Source organism: Bombus pascuorum, chromosome 17 (genome assembly GCF_905332965.1).
Source record: "Bombus pascuorum chromosome 17, iyBomPasc1.1, whole genome shotgun sequence".
In the NCBI taxonomy this organism is placed as follows: Eukaryota; Metazoa; Arthropoda; class Insecta; order Hymenoptera; family Apidae; genus Bombus; species Bombus pascuorum.
The window spans coordinates 1590179-1616155 of NC_083504.1; the positions used below are offsets into that span (position 1 = coordinate 1590179).

General features: G+C 32.5%; 5 protein-coding genes across 6 annotated transcripts; 3 read left to right on the forward strand and 2 right to left on the reverse strand.

Moving 5' to 3' along the window:
* Positions 1 to 1370: 1370 nt before the first annotated feature.
* Positions 1371 to 6438, reverse strand: LOC132915509 (myoneurin-like). The gene is made up of 4 exons (XM_060975381.1): positions 6197 to 6438; positions 5382 to 5489; positions 4080 to 4674; positions 1371 to 3581 (listed from the first exon to the last, which is right to left on the reverse strand). Exons 1-3 carry the CDS (start codon positions 6251 to 6253, stop codon positions 4108 to 4110), a joined length of 732 nt encoding a protein of 243 aa, XP_060831364.1. The 5' UTR covers positions 6254 to 6438; the 3' UTR covers positions 1371 to 3581; positions 4080 to 4107.
* Positions 6439 to 6777: 339 nt separating this feature from the next.
* Positions 6778 to 8943, reverse strand: LOC132915481 (cleavage stimulation factor subunit 1). Its single transcript, XM_060975310.1, has 4 exons — positions 8801 to 8943; positions 7717 to 8617; positions 7547 to 7640; positions 6778 to 7427 (listed from the first exon to the last, which is right to left on the reverse strand). Exons 1-4 carry the CDS (start codon positions 8869 to 8871, stop codon positions 7183 to 7185), a joined length of 1311 nt encoding a protein of 436 aa, XP_060831293.1. The 5' UTR covers positions 8872 to 8943; the 3' UTR covers positions 6778 to 7182.
* An 83-nt stretch (positions 8944 to 9026) lies between these two features.
* On the forward strand, positions 9027 to 10134 carry LOC132915517 (ribonuclease P protein subunit p20-like). Its single transcript, XM_060975395.1, has 3 exons — positions 9027 to 9342; positions 9658 to 9826; positions 9910 to 10134. The coding sequence occupies exons 1-3, from the start codon at positions 9160 to 9162 to the stop codon at positions 10026 to 10028; spliced, it is 471 nt and encodes a 156-aa protein (XP_060831378.1). The 5' UTR covers positions 9027 to 9159; the 3' UTR covers positions 10029 to 10134.
* Positions 10064 to 10803, forward strand: LOC132915518 (transmembrane protein 203). Its single transcript, XM_060975396.1, has one exon. It carries the CDS (start codon positions 10163 to 10165, stop codon positions 10574 to 10576), a length of 414 nt encoding a protein of 137 aa, XP_060831379.1. The 5' UTR covers positions 10064 to 10162; the 3' UTR covers positions 10577 to 10803.
* Positions 10804 to 11689: 886 nt separating this feature from the next.
* Positions 11690 to 17337, forward strand: LOC132915460 (uncharacterized). Of its 2 annotated transcripts, XM_060975272.1 has the most exons (9): positions 11690 to 11880; positions 12109 to 12322; positions 12394 to 12604; positions 12678 to 12942; positions 13706 to 13858; positions 13931 to 14512; positions 14609 to 15021; positions 15103 to 15310; positions 15430 to 17337. In XM_060975272.1, the coding sequence occupies exons 1-9, from the start codon at positions 11853 to 11855 to the stop codon at positions 15657 to 15659; spliced, it is 2304 nt and encodes a 767-aa protein (XP_060831255.1). In that variant the 5' UTR covers positions 11690 to 11852; the 3' UTR covers positions 15660 to 17337. The 2 variants fall into 2 exon arrangements, with proteins under 2 accessions (XP_060831255.1, XP_060831254.1); XM_060975271.1 differs by having other exon boundaries at positions 13706 to 14512.
* Positions 17338 to 25977: the final 8640 nt, after the last annotated feature.

Here is a 25977-nt window from a genome sequence, read left to right on the forward strand (position 1 = left end):
TTCAGCATGTGTATGTATAGCTGACATAACCCTCCATAATATGTTACTTAAATTTTCATTACAGGACCAAATAAAAATGTTAGTAAAAAGTGACCTCTATTATTTTCTTCGCATTTCCAATCAACTGCAGTTTAGAAAAAAAAAAAAAATTTTACGCATCAAGTCGTTTGTCTAATATTTAAAAAGTAATTCTGTTTTAAAGGCTGTGCTAATACTGTATGTATGTATATATGTAAGCATGCATGTATGTATGTGCCAAAAAAGTAGAGTACGAATGATGAATAATCCGATTAAACACGAAATTCGTATTACACTTGGGAATAAGCACAACGAATAAAGAGTTAACAAAGCAACAAAGGTTTCTTTCGTTTCGTCGAATCGTAAATTACTTGCCATAAACACCCGATACCCATTCTCTTCTTTTAGAACTTTTTAAATGATTTTGTAACTTAATTAAAAAAATAACAATAGTTAAAAAATTGTTCTTCGTGTAAATTTCTCTGTAGTAACAAATTAATGATAACAATCATGTTTTTATAGTTCTTGTTTGGATATAAATAGAATTTCTACTATTAAACGAGAACAAGCATGATAACGCTTTCCTCCTTTTTTTTTTTTTGCTTTGTTTCCTTTTAAGATATATTCAGTTTTTCTTTTCTGTTATTACAATCTGTTTTAGAGTTTATTCTTTTTAAACAAATTCTGTGAATAATCCGAATTACTGGTTCTGCACGCATTTTTCTTTCTTTCACTTTTAAATTCGCGATATTTGTAAAGCGCTGCGATCTCGCCATCTAGCGACTAAACGCAATCGATTAGACAGTGAAATCGACATTGTTGACTGTTGATAATTACGATAGCAAGAACTGCATTCAACATCGGACGATACGATAACGTTATGCTTAAAATTTGTTTATTTGTCATGATAATCTTTTCTCCGTTTTTATAGGCAATATTTAATGTCCGTGAGAAATATTTATACTCTCGTAAAATACTTTTAAAAAAGATATCGAATTTTATCAGAACTAATATACTGATTGTACAAAATCATTGTCTTCCATCCTGATTTCTATTAATATTTACAGCTCCAGCTCTGAAACGATTGTTCAACTTAAATATAATTTATCTATAAAAATCTCTAAATTCCATTTATAGAGACGCTATAAATTTCTCGACGACGAAAACGAACATATCGTTCGTGTAATTTGTATACCACGTCTATTAAGCGAAGCATATTCCGTTTTTATATCTCATTTTATATCTGTTCACAAATAGATTTATCGATAACGACTTTTTTAATTATTTCTGTTTTTCTCCTAGATATCTGCGAGATCTGACACATCACATTTCGATAGATATATTTTTGATGGTTTTTCTTTCTTTTCGAATTGCAAATTTGTTAAATGTTCGTCAAATTATAGTACAGATTGTATCAAACGGTTAAATTTTACACATACTCGCACACATCGTTTCGAATTGAATTATCCAAATACGATCAAAGCATAATAAATGTACAGTAATATGAAAACGTCTATTGGTGTCGACTACCGAGAATGACAAATATTAAACTTAAGTTTTCAATAATCTATTTTTCTCAACTGATTATCGTTCAGCGCGAGTTATTCATGTAAAAATATGATTCTCTTGAATTTCTCAAACCAGAAAAGAACTTCCTTTAGCTATTTTTTATAAGAGCTGAAGTATAAAGTTCAGGCTGATAAGAATTCTCTAATTTATAACAAGAATAATACACAGCTAAAATAGTAAATATATATATATATATATATATATATATATATATATATGCGTATGTATATGTTTATGTATATATACACATACGTATCGTAAAAATTCTAATATCGAACCTCGTAGACACTTTTTCTCATAAATGCTAATCATTTACATACTTATGTATAGATAAAATAAATGTACCGTTTACTCTCTCTCTCTCGTAAAAAGGACTAAATGTTCTAATTTATAACGTAATATGTATCATAAAGATTCGTGTTTAACTGAATTAGTAAAAAATATGTTTCAGCTATACTTTCTATATTTTCTATAACAGATGTTCACGCTGACACATGTCGTTCCAATCCTTCACGCTACCACGTCGAAGATAAGATCAATTGCCACACACGAAGCTTAACCTTAACTATATACACGCGTATCGCATTTGATTTTAATCTCTCACGAAAAGCGACGCTTTGTCTCGTCGTGCTACTTACAAGAAAAAGAAAAAATACATGGAATGGCAAATCCTATTTTCCCTTACAATACAAGTAATTATTAGAAGCAAGCAACTTAGCTAAAACCATTTTCTTTTCTACCTTTTTTCTTTTTCTTTCTTTGTTTACAAACTCTGTCAATTATCTGAATAACGCTTGAGTTAGAAATAAACTCAATAAATTGTTTCAGAATTTATCTGAAAATTTTGCAACAAATATCAAGGAAGAGGAGGAGGATGAAGTTATTTTACATTCGCGTGATCTAAAAGATATGTAAGCGCGATCAAAACAAACTGCTTCTTTAATTGCACACATGTTCGAGTGTTTAACGATTAGATTTATCATTCCATTTCTGTATTTCGTTAAAACCTGTAGACCTTTTAATTATATATAGTTCAATGAATTATATAATCTATCTGTACATTCACAACCGTTCAAATACACAATAATATCAACATATTTAATATTGGACCATTAAATGAAAAGAAAACGGTGCTTAATAAAAAGATTTACATTCATTACAGAACATCGACGGGCAGCGAAATTGTATTATAAAAAAATACATATGCATAAATTTATCATACAATATTTTTGTTGTTTTTCATTTTCTTTTTTTTTTCAATTTGAACGATAGAAAGAAAGCATATCCTATTAAAGTGTTAGTTTCCAAATACAAAAGAAACTGAAAATATGAAAAATCGAAAAACCGGTTGTTATTAGTAACACTGTACGAGGAAGGAGAATTGATATCACGTCACGACGCGTTTCTCAGAAATTTTATTTCTGCATACCATGAAAAAAGAGAAATCGTTTCACCATAATTCTCATATATTCCATTTCATTCAGTCATTATTTATATAAGATAAGGTATTACAGTAATTTACTATGTACGAATTAATTTTAGCTACTTCCATATCAGATCTGAATTGAAGACTGGTTTTTAAAGACTCCGGCCTCAGCTCTGATTTGAAAACAACTTGTCTATATAAGTCCATATTAAATATATTTTACAATAATATTATCATTGTACATGAACAACGTACGCTCTACACCTTGTTTTTGCATCGTAAACTAATCAGTGCACGAGTAATTTTACTCTTTATCGAAGTAAAAGTACATGAGAACAACTACTTTATGGTACACCCAATACCATTCAATACATTAATTAAACATATATTTATCCTGGCAATAAATGTATAGCAAAAACATATCTCAATATTTCGTCTGTGAATTAAAAAGGAAAATAATACTCGTGTACGCTGATTAGAATAACGATCGGCAAGAAGGTGTCAATTTGTTAAAATAGACGAGGGGACTGGATTTGTAACCCCAATGTGTGCGCCGCCCTGGTACCTGCTACAGTAAAAGCAATATTTTATAACAAATTCTTTGCTTTTAAACAAGCTATAATTACGTTTTGACAATGCTCTCTATGATTCAATTTGCTTTCTAATCATGTACCGACATTATTAAAATTTATAAAAATCTATACAAGTTTTATGCCATTCATACTTCGTGTTATTAAATAATTTTATACTATGTACTCTTATACTAATCGAAAAGACTGAGAATGCATGGAAAGACAATATATCTCCTGTCTCATATGTCATGACCAACGATAATACATATAGTTATGAAATTGTATACTTATAATTAATGCACATTTTTATATTTGTTAGCAATAATTACAGTTATTTGCACATCCATAAAAGTTCAGGAGTGTAAATACATGAAAATAGTTATATATTTTTCTTGTAACATTCATACATTCTCATTCCTTTCCACTTTATTCAACCAAAGTCTAACCAATGCTAATGACGAGTCAAAGAATCAATTGTAAAAAAAAGTGCTTACATGAAGTTGGTAAACAGACGAAAGGAGGTTATTCCTTATTTTCTTCTGTAGTAGTAGCATTAGAAGGATTTTGAGACTCTGATGAAGATGAAGGTGGTGCCTCTGTTGTTGTGTCTGTTGCATCTTGACTCGAATCCGAGCTATCCTTTATGTCTTCCTCCTTTTTCTCTTCACTGACACTAGAACTCTTGCTTTCTTCTGCGAAGCTTTCCGATTCTTCTGTAACTTTTTCCTCCTTGAAATTAGAGTCAAGCACCTTTTCAGAAGCCTCTTTACTTTCAGTTTTCGCAACACTCTTGTCCTCGTTATCCGCCAATTTTTCTGTTTCCTCTTTGTGTTCATCCACATCCATTTTCATAGATTCCTCCTCAGAATGCTTTTCGCTCTTATTGTTAGCTGCTTCTTCATCTGTATTATTGTCATTATTTTTCTCTTGCCGTTTAGGACGCCCACGTCCACGACCGGTGCCTTTTGTTGATGTATCCCTCTTCTCTTTTTTAGGTGGAGATGGCACAGGTGTTGATGAGGTTAGGCCTCGTGCTGAACTACGTGTGCGCCTCCTCCCTTCAACTTCTCCAACAGATGCATTTAAATCCTGCAATAGGGGATCACCCACTATTAGTCATAATTCTGAATGCAGCATAATCCAAATAGCATCTTACAACAAATCTGCTTCTTACAACAATAATGAAAATTTTAAAATACAATTAAAATGGATAGCGTACTTTACTACCCGCACAATTAAACAATAACATGATTTCTTTTTATAATTTAGTCTATGGCTATTTATTTTTACTCTAACGAAATAATATAAAAATTCATGTTATTTGTATATATCCTTACAACTATAATGTAAAAGTGAGATCAAACACAGAAATGTGAAAAGACATGATACTACAAATATATATCAATAATTAGAGTAACAGCAAAGAATCAGCTATTCAATCCAAAAAATATGAATGACTGTTCATAATTGGCGGTTACGACGTGTATTAGCGGGAAATCCTCTGTCTCCCTCCCCCACCTGAGAGAATTCCCCTTGCCCCTACTCCAGCCCTTTGTATCCCCACTCTTAACACCCTTTTCCTCACGTAGGCAAACAATATTTACGGGCAGACTAAATGGAGGGAAATAATAAAGGGATGAAATCTTGATTCTTTGAATTATCGGAACATTTACAAATTTTTGAACAAACCTAATTCTCATCGTGTAATCTAATTTTAAGAAAATAAGGAAAATACATAAACAGAAAAGAATAAAGAAAGGAAGGTATAAACGAAGAAAAAAAAAAACAGAACGCACCTTTGTGACTCGCTCTCCTTCTTGAGCCAATCTTTCTAGTGTAGAGAGTCTTTTCGTGCCTCCTCGTTTATTTTTCGTTGGACTTGGTTTCTCCTCTGCTGAATGATCCTGAAAATAAATAATTGCTGCATTTTAAGAAGATTCGATTTAATATATAAAAATGCATCGCCTCGTAATTATAATCATAACTTAATGTAAACTAATGAAAACAAATTGAATGGTAAACGATTTAAAGATTATGTCGAACTAACAGAAAAACGCATAAACGTGATGATAATTACACCCGTGATAAGATTATCAAGAACCGTTGAACTATATGAGAATACATAGCAGGTTTATTTAAGTTTCCCGCCATTTTGCCAAGTCGATATGTATTTCTAGCGTCGTAGTCTCGAACAATGTTCCTAAAAGAGAGCAAGTTTTCGTAGAAAACCGTATGACATACAGTCTTGGAATCAAAATCTATTTCCCGCCTTTTTTTGTACATGCTTATTGCCATTAACCAGCGACTCCCTTCGTCACGAGAGTTACAAATAAAAAACATCCACCATCTTTGCTAATGAAGGACAAACGGCGCAGCTTTGAAAAATCACTGAGCCTGTAGCTACGCGGTATAAAGCGTCCGTGCATTTTAGCTGTATAGCTTCGTGTCTCACGTAATCACTTTTCAAACGACATTTCTTTATCGTAGCACAAGCTATTCTATCGAATTTTCGAGAGAACGAGCGTCTCTTCGTATTTCAGGGGCGCAACACGCCGCCTTAGCATGAAAACTCGGCTTGATGAAGATATTTCTCGTGCTTCCCTCTGCTTACCTTTGACACATCCTCGATATTGTTATCGTTCTTGCTCTCCGCCTTGATCTCCGACATTTCTTCGCAACTGAATCACTCAAAAACACTGGAAAAACCACAATTTCTCAACAAGAATTCGTGCTGAACCCGGTCGCACTGTTTATACGATAAGCAAAGATGGCGGTTAGCGTGGGTCACGTGATACATCGTCAAACGCAGAGCGGGAGTTCAGAGCGCCGCCTTGCGATTAACCGAGTAATTTGACACGTAGCGACGCATAACGCATGGAACATTTTAAATTCATTCATGTAACTTTTACTTTGTTATTCTTCATCATACGTAACTGTTAATTTATCTGTTGATATTCTTTTTGATCTTATCGATAGAATCCATTATATAACTTATTTTTTTAACACGATGAAAATACTTGGTTACTGAATTTCCGGCGTTATTATCGAAAAGCGAAAGGAAATACAAAATGCACTGCTAGCATGCATTCCATATCCATATTTCCGAATATTTTACCGGAATACATTTGCTCGTATAAAGTAATACATTTCTTTTTGATGCACTACTTATCTGTAAACATGAACAATAAAAAATTTTCAATTTTTATAATCGATAATTTAATAGACGCATAAACTATTGCGTCATTTATGTGAATTCGTCTATTCGTAACACTGATATCGGTGAAAATTGTCGCCTTTTTTACTTCAAAAAAGCAAAATAAAATGAATAAATACATTTGATATAAAATTACATATAACATACGCATTACATATAACATACGTTAAATGAATAAACGTTTGTCGCTTCAGGGCATACCAAGTAATCATTTGATCATTTAAGATTGTTTGTACAAAATTTTTTGTATATCATTCGCAATCCGATACTTTCTCAACGTTCCAACGATTATTATTCTGCTAACCATATCAAAAGCTACAGTAAATGTTACCAAACATAAATTTGTTATGTTTAAGATGGGTATTGGTTCTTTAAATTCCAATCTAATGAGTAGGCATTCTTCTAAACCAAAATCTTGCTCTAAAATCATCACTGCATGTTAAGAATGCTGGAGCGGTTGGAGAATGGACAATCAGTCTTACTGGACCATTATGTCCTAACGATAGTAATTGTTTCCTAGATGCATTTCGAGAATTCCATGCACATAACGATGTTGTCGCTTCATCGGGAAACATTACATAGTCTTCAGTATGATTAAAAATTGCTTGAGCTTTATGTTCTTGTTTGCCTGTTAAAAACCATCAATTAATCGCAATACATATACAATATAATTTTACACAACAAATAAGGAATTAATTTAACTTTTTTGTATATACTTTGGACACACTTAATGTTTTAGTATTTTACCTGTAGTTCCAGCACCTGTATATGCTATTAGACATCTGCTAGTAGACAATTCCCATAATTTTATTAAAGAATCTTTTCCTGATGACAATAAATACTGAAATTCAGAATTATAAGATTATGTATTAATGTACAAATTTATTACATAACAAGTATACATTTTTAATACGAACCTTCCCATTTCTTGTAAAAGTCACTGAACATACTTCATAGCCATCATGTGCTTTCACAAAAGTATTTATACATCGGTTTGATACACCATCCCATAATTTGATACTTCCATCTTTACCAGCTGATGCATAAGTTTTTGCATCGGGAGAATACTTAATACTAGTTATTCCAGCAGTATGTTGATGACTTGGTATGCTACAGACAAAGCACTGTGCTGTATTAACATCATATAACCTGACTACTGGATGATTAGTTCCAACAACTAAAAAATCGCCAGTAGGATGAAAAGATAAACATCGTATCTGATCTGCATCTGTAATAGTTCTGAATGCCTTTTTAACACTGGCTTTGCTGAAATCAAACAGCTTAATAGAAAAGTCTCTGCTCCCAGATACAAGAATAGGTTCTCTTGGGTGAAATTCCAGACATGTCACTTCTTCTAAATGATCATACAATGTCCTTATAACTGGATGACCGCCTGTTTGATCACCAGGTGCCATTTCATCTGGTGCAGATTTTGCTAACATTCTATCCACATCTAAAATTTTAATAGATGCATCGACTGATCCGGTTGCTATCAACTGACCATCTGCAGAAAATGCTCCAGCTCTGCAATTTCCTTTGTGGGAAGTTACATAGGCAGTCTCATATTGTGCAGGTTCTGGTGCTTGAGTTTGAGCTTCTGTTTCAAATTCTAAATCTAGACCAGGTCCCAAAGTGTTATCAAAAGTTGATGTGAAAGAAGATAAGTTATTCGTGTCCTTTTTAGAACGATCAGGTTCATGAGCTAGACCAATCAACATTAAATGAAGTAAACGATCGGATGGAGGGCATGGAGGCTCTGCTTGAATTATATTTGACAGCTGTACCGCCAATGTCTGGTGTCCATCATAGAACAATTGGCTAAAATATTTATTATACATTATTAATAAATTTCAATTTATTTAAAGAGGATTATATTAAAGTACTTGCAAATCGCAAATAAGTTTAATAAAGTAATTTTAGTAATTTAAGAGAACTATTACTTTCACTACTTCAAATGACTAAAAAATAATTTATATATGTGCAAAAGCAGAAATACGTAACCTGATCATAAGCCTGTAGAGGAGTTCTCTGCTTTTTATAATATTTTTCGGATCCACTTCTGGTTCTTTCATAGTGTACAAATCTCGTATTTCACGTTAGGTTAAAGACCGTCACTTCCTTCCGGTACAATGCACTAAATCGTACTTAAAACGCCCATCAATCGATGCCGTTGCTTTTCGAGGTTATAATTCTTTCTCACAACTGATCCGTAAAATTACGGATAAGTAAAATTACCCCTGAATGCTTATATAGTCAGTTTAATAGTATTTTCTTATTTAATCATAGGAAGATTTTTATTAATTGAATTATTCTTTTACAAATAAAAGATCAACAGAAAGTCGCGTGTAGAATTTGTCAGAATGGCCGATATACACGAATGTTCCAAGTTAAAAGTGAGGTTTCCAAGAAAGAGAAATAATCCTACAGTGAAACGTAAAAAATTATTGTCTTCTGACTATATTATTAAGAAGAGACAACCTTTTGATACAAAGAAGAAACGGAGAAATAACGATATATATATTACTAATAACACAAACTTTAAGGTAATTTTTAGCATGAACGTATAACCTTTACTTTTAACACTGTTAATTGTTAATTATTAATAAGTAAGAGAATAAAGGCTCATTTCTATAGATTTTATCACAAAATTTCTTATTACGTTATCTACTGACCAAAACATATAAATATGCAATTATAGAATTTATTCAATTTATTGAATTTATATATCTGGAATTTTATATTAAATACAAGTTCGTATAGTTCCTTATACAGTTATGTAAATTATCAGTGAAATAATAATTGTAAGACAATCATTTCCTTTAATTTTAATTGTTTTTTTTATATTTTCATAATATAAGGCTCAATTAAAAAAATGTGAAAAACACTTAAATAATGGTACCTCTGAAGTAATTATTCATGGTCTTGGTGCTGCTGTACAAAGAGCATGTAGTTTGGCTCTACAATTAAAGAAGAATCATCACGATAGCATAGAATTAGAAGTCAAGACTTCTACGATATCTATTATTGGTATATAAATATTACATTTAAAAGATACAAACCATATTTATAATATTAAACATTATATTAAAATAATTTTTTATTTATTCCAGATGATTTTGAACCTGTCAATGATAGTGCAGATTATGAAATAATTAATCGAAAAAACTCAGCAGTACATATTCGAGTGTTTCGACAATTTTCACTACGTACTCTTAAATATCAAAAATAAATCTTTCTAAAAAATACTCAAGATTCTTTAGTAAAAACAAATACAATAAGTAACAAAGGACAATTGATAACATAATAAATGAAAATATAAAATCAAATTAATAATTTGTGTTAGATATATTTAATTGCTTTAAAATGATATTTACTTTAAATGAAATAGAACATTGGTTGGGACTGACTATTTTTGAAATGTGGATAAATTTAGTTTCATTAGCAATTTTCTCAGTGTTACTAGCTCTTAAATTGGACGAAAATTATTTCTTGGGCAATACAGGATGGTGGATAGTGTTCTCACCACTTTTTGTTGCTGATGGTCTGAATGCTTATTTTTGTGCAATTATTTTCATAAGAATGCATATGGAAGGAATGGCGAAAGCTGCTGTTTTAAGAGGATTATGGAGTCTCACATTGTTGATCCTAATATTTGTTTTTAAATATCTCCTGTGTAGAAAGCTATCAGGACAAAGTCTTTTAGAATATTCAGAAGTTACGAGCCCCCTATTTATTTTTTTGCAATTAATTGCAATTAGGGCATGTCAACTTCATTAACTCCTATAGCGTATTATTACATACATAAAGCCATAACATACTTTTCATCATAATCCATTACCATATGTATACAGACAGAAAATTTATTTATCATTTTACTATCTCTAACAATTTATTATTAAAGTAAATAAACTTATAATGTATAATAAAATATCTAACAAATAAATTTAGTTGTAGAAAATACAATGTAAATGTAATATTCTAATAAAGAATTGTTTAATGCCTAATACTGTTTCTTAATTTAATCATTAACTTTATATTACTAATTTTTTTTATACTACTAGAAAAATTTAAGCTAAAATTCTTTCATAATAGTTAGTAATATCTTTGGTAAATTTGTTTCAAATCAATACTTCTAAACCTTAATGAATTGTCTACATCAGATATTATAATATTTCAATGTATGTATTTATATGTATACAAAATAATAAATTTACGATGTACCCGTTTATCGCGGGTTTGTTAATGTATTTCATAAACATTTTATAATAGAAATAATCGAAAAGATTCGTTTATTCAAGTGTAGGACATTTGAATCTAAATACATATACAGTTAGTTTGCATCATTGTCCACTATGTACAATAGTATAGACTCACTATGGATAATTTGTAATATTAGATTCAAATAAATTTTTATTAACGATGTATCGTTATATTAGATATGTGTGATATAGGAATATGTATATAAAAATCAAAAATTGATATCATAATTACAATTATTAATAATAAACAATTGTGAAAGTTCTAAGATATCCTAAAAACAAGGATCAAATTTTTATTTTATAGAATTTCCAATCAACTCAAGTCAAAGAAGTTTTTAGGGAGGAAAATGACGATTTTTCATTTTAGGACAATTTATAATTGAAAAATGCAAAGTTTTTATGCTATATGCATGATTGCAACAAGAGATAATAATAAATAATAAAACGGAATTAATTTGATAAATTTAGTAATGTTCTATTTATATTCTAAAGAACAATGGACAAGCGTAAAGCTCAGGATAGTCTGAATTCTCCCTCCAATCATCCTTTGTGCAAAATCAATATTTCTAGCAAGAGGGTGAGAGAAACGGATGGGACTGTAGTTATCCGCGAATTGGAGAAGGGGTGCTAATCGGACTACACTATAAGCAAAGCCTGTTGCTGCAGTCACATTTCAAAATCCGTTGTTGCGATAAGTTGCTTGTTCGAATAAAAAAAAAATTCGATTGTGTGTTAACAGGATTTAGGTATCAGAAAAAAGTTAGTGATGTGCTGTGAATTTCAATCCAAAGATTATGGATAAGCTGACTAATTGGACCCGTGGTCAGTTGTTTCTTATATTTTGATATTTTTCCCTTTGTTTTTTTTTTATTACTGTTATTAATTGTTTCACATTATGATAAAAAATACATATATGTGAAAGTAATTCTCCATAACAGATGTAATTAAACACTGGGACATAACAAGAAAAAAAAGGATCAATTTTATAATTATCTTTTATCCTTCAACTTATATCTTATAATTATTTAATCACTTCTACTTTACCTATAGGTATAAATATATCATTATCAACACCAATACCTGGGCAAAATTGTGTCTCAAACTTGTCAACACCTTCAATTTTAGACAAATTACTAATCATTACTCCATCAATCACATCAATACATCAAGAGCTAAAATGGATTTTTCTTTTACATACATATGGTTTTGCCTGCCTCTTCTTTGTACTTGCATTTTACACATTTTTATCTATTCTACACTTAAGGTATGAAATTATATCTTATTCCAGATATACAGAACTACAAAAGTATGGAAAAATATTGTATTTTTTTTTAGGTCTCTTATATCAAGCCGGCCTTTTATGTCTACAATTAATATGTTTTTATGTATACTTGGAGTATCAAGAGCAGCATGCCTCTTCATAGATCCATATAATTTTAAAAATATTATGCCCAAAATTATTGGTTCCATTATTTGGGATGTTGGATTTCCATGTGTAACATCTGCCTTTAGTCTCATACAACTGGCTTTTCTGCAATTAACTCAGGTAATTTTAATGTTCTAGAAAAAATTGAACATTAAACAAAACTGATTTAATATATAGTAAAATATATTTCCAGCTTAAATTTGGACCAGAGAAGATTCAAAAAGAATCTTGCCTCAGTTTAATCATAACAGGACACTTCTGTTTTGTAATTGCTAGTGACGTTGCTCTTACCTCCCATAATTGTTATATAGTAATGTATGTGGTCCAAACAGTGTTCCTTATCTGGAGTATTTTATTGTACTTAACATTTCTACATGCAGGATATAAGATAATTCATTTACTGCAATCTGTGCCAAGTAGTATGTTAATGAGAGACAATTCTAATACACATCAAAAAGGTTTGTTTCTATAAGCTAACTTTAGTTTATTTAAAATTATGGTAAAAAATAAGACTTTATATAATTAACTAATAAGTATTAATAATATGGGTAATATATCTATTGTAATATATATAGTATAATAGATATTATATTATATTATAAGGTGTAATGTTATTATTAGATACTCAAGAAGGTTCGTGTAATTTTTTCGGTTACCAATGAATTGATATCAAATTTTGGTCAATAATTTGTACAATATAATGCATAAAGTTAGTATCAGCGAAAAGTTTTGATCTATGTAGTTGGTATACAATTCAAAAAAATTTATCCGACATTCGGAAACAGGAAAGATGTACACGATAACGCATGACCTCGTTCTTCTTTGAACTCACTAAAAAATAAGGAATAGATAGAAGTTTCTACCGCATCCTTTTTACAAGCCAGATCTATCTCCTCTATCACCTATTTTGATTAATGTTAAATTTGTAAAGAGTAATTTTAAAAATGATCCTATGGTCAAATCAGTAATTAGTTCATTTTTTGCAAATAAAAGTCGAAACTTTTATAACGAAGAAATGCACAAAAATGATAAATGGTGATTATAATGTTAAATAAAATTATGTTACAAAAGACTCAGAATATTTGTATTCTGTTCTAAGAATTCGCACGAACTTTTTAGGTATACTTAACTATATAGGTATAACTTAACTATATAGGTATAGGTAACTTTATATAGGTATTAAACAACTATTTCAATATTTCATATTAAATGTTGTTTTAGGTATTATGCAATTGGCAATGTTAGCTCCTTATAATAACTTGGCATCATCCGTTGCCACTGCCTTAGTACCTACTTTGCTCAATCCCAAAATTAAAGATGCTGAAATAATAGAACCTGCAACCTTTACAAATGATTTGGACAAAAATCCTAAAGGTAAAAGAAAGATGAAAAAGTATAGGTATAGAAGCAATATATTTTTAAACTTCTTTCATTTTAATATTATAGATCAACCTATGAAAATATCAGAAAAAGAGGAACAGGTTCAAAAAGAATGTGACAAATCCCCTTGTAAAAGTATGTCATCCCAAGATGACAAAACAATTCCCAAGTCGACTGTACCAGAAGTATATGTTAGACCCCCGACACCTACGCCATCAGCAACAAATTTACCTATAATAACAGTATCTAGTCCAAGCCGTAGAAGTTCAGTAGCTAGTAGAAGAAACAGTGATGCGTCTAGATCCTCTCGTAGGAATTCAGAGTGTAGTGTTAGATTTATAAATGAAGAGGATGGTTTCACATCGGAATGTCGACGGAATTCTGACTTTAGTCCTAAACATTCACCCGAGATTGATAGAAGACGATCTCCGGATAAGATGTCTCGAAGATATTCTGAAAATGTGACACCTTTAGGAAATATTAGAGATTTAAGACGATGTTCTGATTTTTCACATGAAAAGAATAGAAGTTCTCAATTTGCTGCTAAATTAAAAAGGAATAGCGATTTTGGGAATAGAACACCTAGGCGAATGTTACCTCCAACCGATCTTCATAAATTGCCAAAAGTCGTGGACCTGAGTCCTACAGGTAGATAAAACCTAACAATAATACACATACACACATTGGTTATCAATTCTAGTATAAATGAACTTTTATTTCAATTATATCTCAATTATATTTTAGGTTCAAGACGTAATTCTGACGTTAGCGGTTTTACTCCTCGAACTGAGATACGTAGAAATTCAGATATTTCCTTTCGACGTAATTCGGAATTTGTTCAAGTCAAGCCACTGGATTTAAATCGCCGAAGTAGTGATATTAGTATTAGAAGTTTGAGTAGAAGTCCAACTCACGGTCGTAGCATAGTTCCTGAAAAAATAGAAATACAAGAAAAATCTGAATCTGATTCGGATCAACCTGATTGTAGTGAAAAAGCAGCTCTAATGACAGAAAAAAGTAAAGATAAAGATGATGATGGAAAATTACGAAAGAAAAATTTATCTTGGAAAAATGAAAAAGAGAAAGAAGATGTTGAAGACATAACGGTCGAAACTAATTTGCTTCCCGAAAATACTAAAGTCGATGGAAAAGTTGGGGTATTTTTATTTTACTTTAATCTTTGTCTCAAAAATTTACTTTTGTTATAACATTTTACAAGGTTGAATACTTTTTTTCAGAATAGCGATTTTACGCTTCATTCAATACTAAATCATATTGCGTATGTCAATAGGACTAAATCCGATACGCCTTTACATATGTTAGAAGAAAATACAGCGGCAGTTAGGAGATCGCAGATTCGAAAAGTATTAAATGTAACATATGCAACTGCGGTTTTAGGAATCATTTTATGCATTACAGACGTAGCACGTATTTTTGGGCCATACGGTAATTTAATATGAAATATAAGATTACTAGCATAAATGTATTAAATGCTAAATAACAAATTTGATTTTTGAGAAAAGGAAAATTTTTGTAAAAGATAACAAATTTTTTGTTTAATATAGGTCTCTTAGCCGAGACTACAAAACATGGTACGCAACTAATCGTCACACAATATCCCAGACCATGGCCCTGGTTTATATATCAAACTTTGTGCAGAGGTTTAGAACTAATCATGGGTTGGGCAATGGCGAGTATTATAAAACAACCATCAGTAAGCCCACGACATCAATATCTAGGCAGTTATCCTACTTATAACATACATGTGAAAAGAGGTAATAATCCTTATATATAAAGCAATATATTGTTAAGTTGAGAGTTATAGAATTGAAATGCCAAAATGAATATTTTTAAAACATTATATTTTATTTGAGTATATCTAAATCTTATAGAAATATATTTACAGTTTTACAATTATTCAAAATTCAAATAAGGAAATCTTATTTGTTCATAATATTATAATGAAGAAGAAAAGAACAAATAATCACAAAAATATAATATAAATTTAAATGTAACTAATAGAAAAAGCAAAAAGAGATAAAAGACAGTTAAAATATTCTTTGAATGAATATAGCAATAGATCAGTATGTTGTTTCAAACATGAATGTGTGTTCTAATAACTTATATATAAAAGTATATATACTACATTTCTAAAGAGAAATTTTACACAGGAAATATTCTTCTAAAGAATATATCTTGATTGAAAAATGTTTCTATTTTTCAGATTAGATTAGTTTTTAAATACATTATTTTGATAATGTTTTCAGTTCCTTTTATTTTAATCGGAAGCCAAATATTTTACAATTTAATGGAATAATGAATCTTTAGAAAAGAGAGCTACTGTTTCCTAAAAGAAATACCTGATATCTGTATATAAAAAGATATTGTATTAGTAGACAAATCACTCATAAATAAGATTTTATTCTACATCTATTGCACCAATTGATAATTAATAGTAATAATAATTCAAGTTTAAAGTGCCCTACTATTGAATGTTTAACAAAAACTCTTTGTAACTGATATATAATCAATCTATCTGCAAATGCAAATCCTAACAGTGTTGTGATCCTACATGTGATATACAATCGTATCTAGAATAGGAGGCCATTTTACGCTTATGTAAGTGTCATATAACAATGTAACAGACTACTTATGAGATAAGAGACTGGTAAATTTTGTTACTTATTATTTAGTATTTTATTTTAAAAAAGTTCTTTGCAAGCTTTTGTAAAAATGTTAAGTTTTCTGGAATTAAATAATTTTTATAACCGAGATTCTTGTAAGTAATAACAGGTATTACTTGTTAGTACAACTATACTATGAAATTATAACAATATTATATTAACATATTTTTATATTCTTAATAACATTAATTGTCATGAAATATTGAAATTATTAATCAATATGTGACTCGATCATCTCAATGAAAATAATGTGTGTGTGTGTGTGTGTGTGTGTGTGTTTTGCGTGCGTGCGCGCACGTGCGTGGAAGAAAAAGAGAATGGATAGAGAGAAAATAATTTATATATGGATTTTGATATGTGATATATTAGCTCAAAACTCTTGTGTTATATAATCCAATAATTATTCTTTCTATTTTGTTTATATTATCAAAATCTAGATTTGGGGAATCAAATATATTCCAATTATTAATAACACATTATTATAAAGTATGAAATATAAAGCATTATGAAATATGAAGCAAAATAGATAATTATACTTACACAAGCATGAAAGGTCTCACTATTTGTTTAGAAAAATCATATTAGGTAAATGTTCAATGTGCCAAATCTTATGTTAATGACATTAAATGTTTATAAAGATTGATTCATATAAATTAATCTTTTAAAATTATTGGTATAAATCGATATTTATATACTATTCAGTGTACGTACAATAATGAATAACATTTTAACTGTACTGATGAATGCTGTTCAAAATGATAGTACACAATAAACTGCTATTTTTATCGATCAACGTCAGATTATTAGAAAAGAACCTATTCCATCACACAAAGCTTAACGAGAATTTTGCATAATAATAAAAATTAAAAATTAAGAAATTTAACTTAGTAATTTATAAATCACTCCCCTTTACAATATTTTTTTAAACATTTTATGAAATATAGCAAATATGCGTAATTGTTTAAAATTATAAATTATAAAATTATGTTCAACACAAAATTCGAATGATGTATAAAAGCGAATGATTAGATTAGAATTACAGTGGGGAAGGAATTTATCATTAATATTATATTGTTCTTATCCTATTTTATCTTATCTTATAATATTGTATTATATTGTTATTATCACAAAGCTGATCCTTAATTTGTAGGTTCTTACTAATGTTAATTAAGCTCACCACTTATCCACATGGTGCAGCACTAGTTTAGGGAACAACCATCTACTTGTAAAATTTTGTACCACTGGTAAGTTAGAGAGGAAATCTACTTCCTGGAGCAGGTAAGACCCTTAATGTCGGGAGTTGAGGTTCACACAGTGACGACCATAGAACGCTGCGATCGATAACTTAGGATTTTGTATTTAGTGCCATCCTTCGGTGAAATCATTGAAAGTAAAGAACATGTACTAAGAATGGGATATATTCGTCTGTGATAAAGAATATGATCTAAACCACTAAGCTTACTTAGTGATTAAGCAAAGAATATTAATTATGAAGCAATATTAAATATGTATTACTATTTCAAACAAAAGAATTTAACAAAATCACAATTTCCAAATTAAATATTTATCAGGCTTGTAAGAAGTAAGTACAAAAACCACTGTATGATGATTTTACATCTCTGGATCGGTGAAGATTTGTAAAGAAAGTTCGTGTAAAATTGACTTCAAGCATCATTTTCGATAAAATTTATTTTGTTTGCAACTAATATAAAATGGCGCATAATGCCTAAGAGGTTAATGTCGGAAGTTGTGTTTTACAAATCGGTTGTTACCATATCACCTTGATCTATTTGTTAGAATTTTGAATTTTGAATGATCTTGAACAATACTACTATATTATTATGGACGAATTATGAGAATAGACAAATTACCTTATGGACCTTCGTAACCCAACGCGAATATCATACCAACTTAGGAATTGATACTGATTTTAGCGTCTTTTACTCACAAACGGTGGCCATTTGATAAAGTATTTATTAAAGAAGTATTAGTGAGAACTAAACGCCAGTCATGCGTAAATACACGTGTATCGATAGAGAAGCAATTGCGTGCTAGATGGAGTCACGATATGTATCGCACAAATATTTCTCGGAGGCTTAAGAGGTAAGACACATACAAATGAAGAAACAGACGAGTGAATAAAGCTACAGCGGTTTTTACTAGTAAACTAAATAATTTCAAAATCATAAAATACTTTTGAAAGATTCTTTTACAGATACATCATACATATATGTATTTTAACAAAGTAAGTTTATCGACCACATGTATATAACTTGCGTTGCATCTCGCTGTTTACATAAAAATCAAAGAGTTTAATAATTTACGTGAGGCATATATCGAGAAAGAAGATTTCAGTAATTGTTACACATGTTTTCATGTTGCATTATAGTGATTTTATTTTTATCCTAAATCATAATAATGTTTGGATATATAAATATGTAGTTTTACAAAATCAGGTAGATTCTTTTCATGAAAATATATTTGTTTATAATTTTGTCATAGAAGAAAATTTGGGAATCTTTCCCTAATTTCTTATATCGTTATTTTTCTCATTTAATTTAATCATGGTAGTTTACTTTCAGCTAGATGGACTACAAACCTACAAACAAGTAACTATGGTTGTTATTAATATAAATAGAGGACATTTTAAATGTTTTTCTTTCATGTTAATTCCATTACTATCATACGTACATATAGAATGATAAAAACAATAATAATAAATAATTATAACAAATATATAACAATAAATAAATAAACAAATATATATATATATGAAGCTATTTACATAGATACTTATGCATATATACGTACTTGGTAATATTAACAGAATTAGCCATGTGAGGCCATGAAAGAAGGACTAATTCCACTTTGAAAACTTCCACCATCTTCAGATTCGCATCAGGCATAGGCAAACAGGTTCGTTAATGTTAAATAGAAGAAGGTTGAACTAGTTGAACCTTTTTCTCTTCTGAATTTTCATATACATTTTTTCGTATTTACATGCCTCCACGAAGGACGAAGCTGACAACGGTTCAAATTACAGTATCGGAACTCTCTCCGACAGTTCAGTAAACACAATGGAAATATTATTTAATTTTGCGTGCACTGAGTCTTTGACTTCTTTGATTCGTTGTTATGGTGAAGAAATCAAGTTTAGTATTAATCTCGGATAAAGCAGCATAAGGAAAGGCCTGTAGACGATCGAATAATGATGATAAAGAATTGTCATCCGATCCGTGCAATCTGAGGATGAGAAGTTGAATGAGAGTAGTTTATGAGTGTGTCAGTGGACCAGATCTCATCAAGCATAAACAGCCTGGATAGAAACGAATTCCAGAAGATACACAACTCACAGGTTTGTCACTATCACTAATCCACAATCTGTACAGCGTTTATACAGGAATCTCTATAGGTGTAATGGAATTCAACAGGATACTTATTCACAAGAATGTAAAACAGTTTGAGAAACTAGGTTGGTAACAGTAGAATATCCAGAGCGAAACAAGACACGTCCTATTACAGCAATTAGCAAGTAGCCTTACTACGTCATCTCGCAAAGTCAGCATTTGCCTGTTTAATCATTTCAACTCAGCTTAAAAACTAAGTCGCGGGATAGTTTTTCATATAACTCGTAAACTAAGACCGACAGCCGGTTATATGCTTCCTCTTTTAAATCCTTTTCTCCCAGGTATTTTTTTTACTAATCTCACCACGTTGCATTTTCCTGATTTTCTCCTCGTATTTCTCTGTCCTTTGCCCCGCATTTACTCTTATCTTTTCCCTCCTTAGCACCTCGAATACAATGTAACTCAAAGTCGATTTACATATGTAGAAGTAAACATTACTTAATCGAGGTCGTTTATCTAACGATCTCGAACCGTCGGCTGCACATCGGTCAACTTCGGCAAATTTCGCCGCTTCGCGAGATAATCGATTATCTCGATAGTTTAGACCACTACGTGTTCAAAAATCTATAATTCAGCAATGGAATAGGAAGCACCGAATGGTACACGATCCGTTGACGGTCGATCCGTTTCCTTTTTAATTACGTTGACCAGTCAAATCCATCTCTTGAAACCATTATTGTGAATCACCGCTGCATACATGCGCATCATATCTTTGATGTGACGACAAAAAGAATCTGCAAATGGGCGTTCGGATCCGTTGCGTACATACCAAAATGTGGTCCAAAGATATAGAACGAACTGGTCGGTCATGTGTTTGTTTTTTGTTGTCGCAAAAGCCCATGAAAATATAGAAGAGCGATGTAACAAAGTGGTAGAGAAACAAAACAAGTGAGTCGTTCTTCTGCAAGTTCACGGCCCAAGAACAGGATGACACGATACAGTCCAGTCAAATCAACCTAAAAAAAAGACAAAAAAATGTATTAAATTTTCTTCCGCGAACTTATGCAAATTATTTCCGGGAATGAATCCTATATGTTTGCCACTCGAAATTTCTTGCACAGACTTTGCAAAAATTCTCCAAAGTTGAGAAAAACAGGTTTTTTTGCATATAACAACGACTCTAGTAATCAGATTGCAAAAAGTTTCAAATAAAAATTGTTAAAATTGGTTAGTTCGTTAAGCCGTAAATTAATAAAAACGCCCGAAATCGCACTATTTTCTGTTGCCAATTATTCACGTAAAATTGAAAATGTGAAGTTGAAACATTTTGAAAATGTTGTTTTTCCGATGTAATTAATAATTTAGAACATAACCGAATAAAATTGGCTTTATACTCGTAATAAAGGCTTCCTCTATCTTGTCATCTGCCCGCGTTAGCTTTTCTACGTTGGTGTCGTCGACAGCAGCCAAGATTTCCCTGATGCGATCTGATAGTCGATACCTCCAAAGCGTGAATTAGTCCTACAGGAAAGAACTGGCGAGTATTCTTAAATTCTGATAAAACTGGGACGGTTTCCTGTCCTCCATCACTTCACTTTCCACCAACCTTATCACTCTCACACTGTTTGATTTGAATTTTTCGTATTTTCCAGTGGACGGGGGATTCATCACCGCGTCCTCGATTCGCTCCAGTTACTGAGCATCGAGGCATTCGATGAGGGCTGTGAATAGAGGCACAAATCAACGCGCTGAGCCTCGACATTTATCGCCGTCGGCGATCAAGTTCGAGACATTGCAGATTGAGTTTGAAAAACAGACCGCAGAACTCTGTCCTCCGAGATCGCGCAAGGGAGTGCCGGGCCCCTTGCAACTGGACCCAACGATACCGAACCAGCCGTCCGTAAACGCGGCATGCGGTGACGGCTTTGGTATTCTATCGCATTTTCGTGACGGACAGGGTATCGAGGGTTTCTTTCCTCGTAGGAGGAAACCGGCACCCGACATAAGCGTATACCCGCGCAACGAACTACGCGGATCCGCGAACAAAGATACGTACGAGCTGTTCGACTGATCGGAGCGAACAGAAAACGCCTTTCGCGAGTCGAAACGCGCCCTCTAACACCGCGATGGTAGCGCATCCGCTATCGGCAACAGCGCGTGAACGACAAATGGCAACCGCTAGGATTCGTTACAAAATCCTTGACTCCCACGCGATTAACTCTGTACTTGAAATAATTTTAAATATATTTGACAATATCAGGTATGAACTCGTTTCGTCATCATTTAAATCATCCACCACAAATCCAAAAACAGAAGAAGGAAAAGAGAGAAAAGGACAAGCAGAAAATAAAATTGCTAACATGTTCTTCTATAATAATATTTAAACATTAATATTGTAATAGGCAATGTGAAAGTGAAAAAATTGGAAGCAACCGAATTGCGAATAAAACTGGATCACTTCGCTGCTTGTAAAGATAACTTTTAGTGTTATAAACATAAGTCAAGTAACAAATGGCATAAATTGAATTTACCCAAACTCATCTTGAAATCTGACAAAATGATTCTTTATTTTGTCAAAAAAATCTTTACGTATTTTCCATTTGCATTCGTCGCTTTTTTCAATGATGTGTGGTGGATTGTGTGAGGATCGATATTATAAAATAACGAGAGAGATTGCTGCTGCAACCAGCCAAATATATTTGGAATAAATAAAATAAATATAAGTAAATATATGTCGGGTTGACGTTAGGGGCGTATAATGAATCTTCACCAGTGTTGTTCATGGTTGTCGCACAGATATTTATTACACAAGTATGGCTGATACAAGATTGACAAACGGACGCGGTAGCTGGACGCTAATGACAATGGCCCTAAGTTCGATATAGCGAATCCACGGTCAACGGGATAACGAATATACTTTGCTTCAAAGTCTAAGTCGGACTCAACTTACTACTCGTGATACTAGGAACGCTTGATTGACTCTTAGCTAATCAGGTTACCAGAAAAGAATGACTTTCCGTCGCGACGACGCTGCAGAGGAAAACTATGATGGGGTGTGCCTAAGGGCACGAGATCATCGGATTCGTCAAAGAAAGCCTCCACTCGGAGGGTGAGGGAAATAGACGCTGCTGTTAATTGGTCAATTTCTATGTTGGCGGTTAGAAAAGGATGCTAGCCGCCCTAGAGAGAGAGTTCCTAGCAGGTAACGTCGTACGTGACCAAATCAGGCTTTCCCATAACTTCCCGCAATAGGCGACAGATTTACAGGCTGATAGAATAAAGACTGTTTGTCAATCTGAAGGACTTTAGTTAACTAAGTCCTAAGATTTGTAACGGTTCCTCAGGTTATCTGAACATAAACTGTAAACGATGCATCGGCATCTGGCGATCATCTGGCCCAAAGAATGGGGTCTGTGTGTGGCGAGCTGCGGGGCTGTTGGAATGTATTATTGTCAAGTGTCTGTACTGCCAATTCTTTAAAGGAAAGCTATGTTACTTTATATCTCTGTTAGGTGAAACGTTCATCCCGTGACCGTGGCTACGCTCGGCGACCGGTTGTCGCCTCGAGCCTAAACTCATTGTCTCAAGTTTCGAATGACTGTGTCTGGGTTATTTCGTAAATGCTACAGTATTGAGGCTTTTCCAAATAATTCCAACGGGGGGGACCCGGTGTCCTTTCATCTCCGACATATAAATACCATCGAGAGACGCTCGTACAACGTATTCGCAAAGATACAGTATGAACGCTCGCGGATAATTCGATAACTCGTATACTCCATTAATCGCAGATAATAACTCGGATAAATAGCTCGTGTAATAACTCAGATAATAACTCGTATAATAACTAACTCGATCGCGATCGCGTCCGTTTATTTATACTTGTCAGGTGAAAGTCGGAAAATTTGAAGTTGTCTTAAATTTGACGGTTGCCCTTGTCACGAATCAACTTTCCTTTTTGCCATGTGGTACGCCAGATGTGACGGTCCTTGCGAGATTCCCCGTAGTCCGGACGCCAAGACCTATCTATTGTTCTATTAACTCGCAATAGGCCTAAGAAGACGACATAAACCGAATCTGTTCAGTTTCAGTTTCCTTCACGTAAACATTTTCGGTTTATGTTTGTTGCACGCTCTTACCTAATACGGAGAAAGCGGGTGTCTGGCAAGATAAGAGTTTTCCCATGAACAAGGATGCCCACGAGCCATATCTAGCTCTCCTTGTCTTTACTACCTAATTCATTTACCAATGGGCATCGCGGATCATTACCCTCACTTTTCCACCAAAAAGTATGGACAACGAATCCGCGTTCTGAGTTCCAAAGGGAACACCCACACCGAGTTTTCCTCAGTAAGAGCAGTAGAGCAGTCCGATAGTCTTGAACGGTCACGTCTAGAGCTCGGAAGTGTATTGTAAACAAAAGAGAAAAATAAAAGTTTCTTTTCTCCTTAAATTCATTATTATTTTACGTGACACCCTCAAAGGCGATATTGTTCTGCCCGGAGATTATTCATCGTTATATTTCGTGCGTCAAGGCAGTGTCCGCGTTCCCAGACACAACAACGACACGCGTCGCTCTCGATTCGCCTCGTACTATGACTCTGTGCCGCTACAGGCGTGTTTATCGCTACATCGGAAGTCCGTCGGGTAGGCAAAATCGAAGTTGCAACGAACAATAATAAGAATTCAATATTTCAACAACGCCTTTCACGATTATAATTAAATATTTTTCAAAATGTCACATGAGTGTTACATCTAGCACCCCTCACACAAAAGTTTACCAATTTCTAATATATGTACTAGTAGATTTACAAGTTACGATTTACAGATTATATAGAATTCCATTTTATGATTTTATAATTTTTCGTTAAATAGGATAATCAAATAACTTGCAATTAGTAAAATTTCATTTCCTTTACCGTTAAACTTTTGCAAGAGAACATATTAACATATTAACTGATAACTTTAGTGACTTGCACAATTTTAATAGTGCATTACAAGCCAAGCAATTGGTTGCTATCCATATATTCATCGGTCTTACAACAACGTTATGCTATCAATTACGAATTAACAAGTTATGAAATCACAACTCATTTAAGGCCAATGGTTACTTCTTTCCGAAGATCCATGGAAATCTCAAGTTCATTTTTTAAGACATCGAGTCACCACAAAACATAAACACCGCTCCCAATACTGTCCCAGCTGGTTAGTTCTCCAACCGATTATCCCTGCATAACTGGCTAAATTGCCAGCCTGAATTCACAGTAAGGCGACTGTTTGTTCGACCAGTCGACAGGAAAAAATTTAGAGATGTGGTGACTGTTTTATAGTTGTAGCTGAAATCCAGAGATCTAGTGAAGTTTGTTCTGGTGTTATTACGGAGGAAAGGTCGGTGTTTTTTTTCTTTTTTTATTTATTGATTAAATCGAATATTTGTGATCAGTCAGTGCTAATTTACAAAGAGTTTCCCTTCATTTTTTTAATCCCGATAATTTAGACAGTAGCAAAAGCGACATTGCGAGAAATGGTATATAATTTGCAACATTAGTTTCGTATATGATACACGTTAATCGAGAATCGATTTTCAACGTCCTGAGCTACCGATCTTTCTCCGTCAGTCCTCAAAATTTTGAATAATTATTCTGTGATCTTGTCTGTCTCTAATGTTGCTCTCTGTCCGTCCGTTTGGGAAATGAGTGTCTCTCAAAAATGGTTGTCCGTAAAACATAAGAGGGTCGCTCTGTTCGTGAAACAAAGAAAGTCGTGCTACCCGTAAAACAAAAAGGGTCTCTATCCCACGTGAACTCTAGGGAGTTTACGCGCGCGCACGCACGCACACACACACACACACACATTATCCATGGGGATATTTGTACACAAAAATGCATTTGAAAGGAAATTGCAAGATGAATAAACATAGGTAATATCGTTTATACCATATTTTTCCAGTGTCGTAATGTAATCTAATGTAATTGGTCATAATGTTTGATTTTTAATAATCTTTAATTTCGCTGGAAGTTCTTTAGATACAGATAATAGTTTGCCTTTTTTGTACTACAGAAAATAAAAAAATTTTATTTTAAAC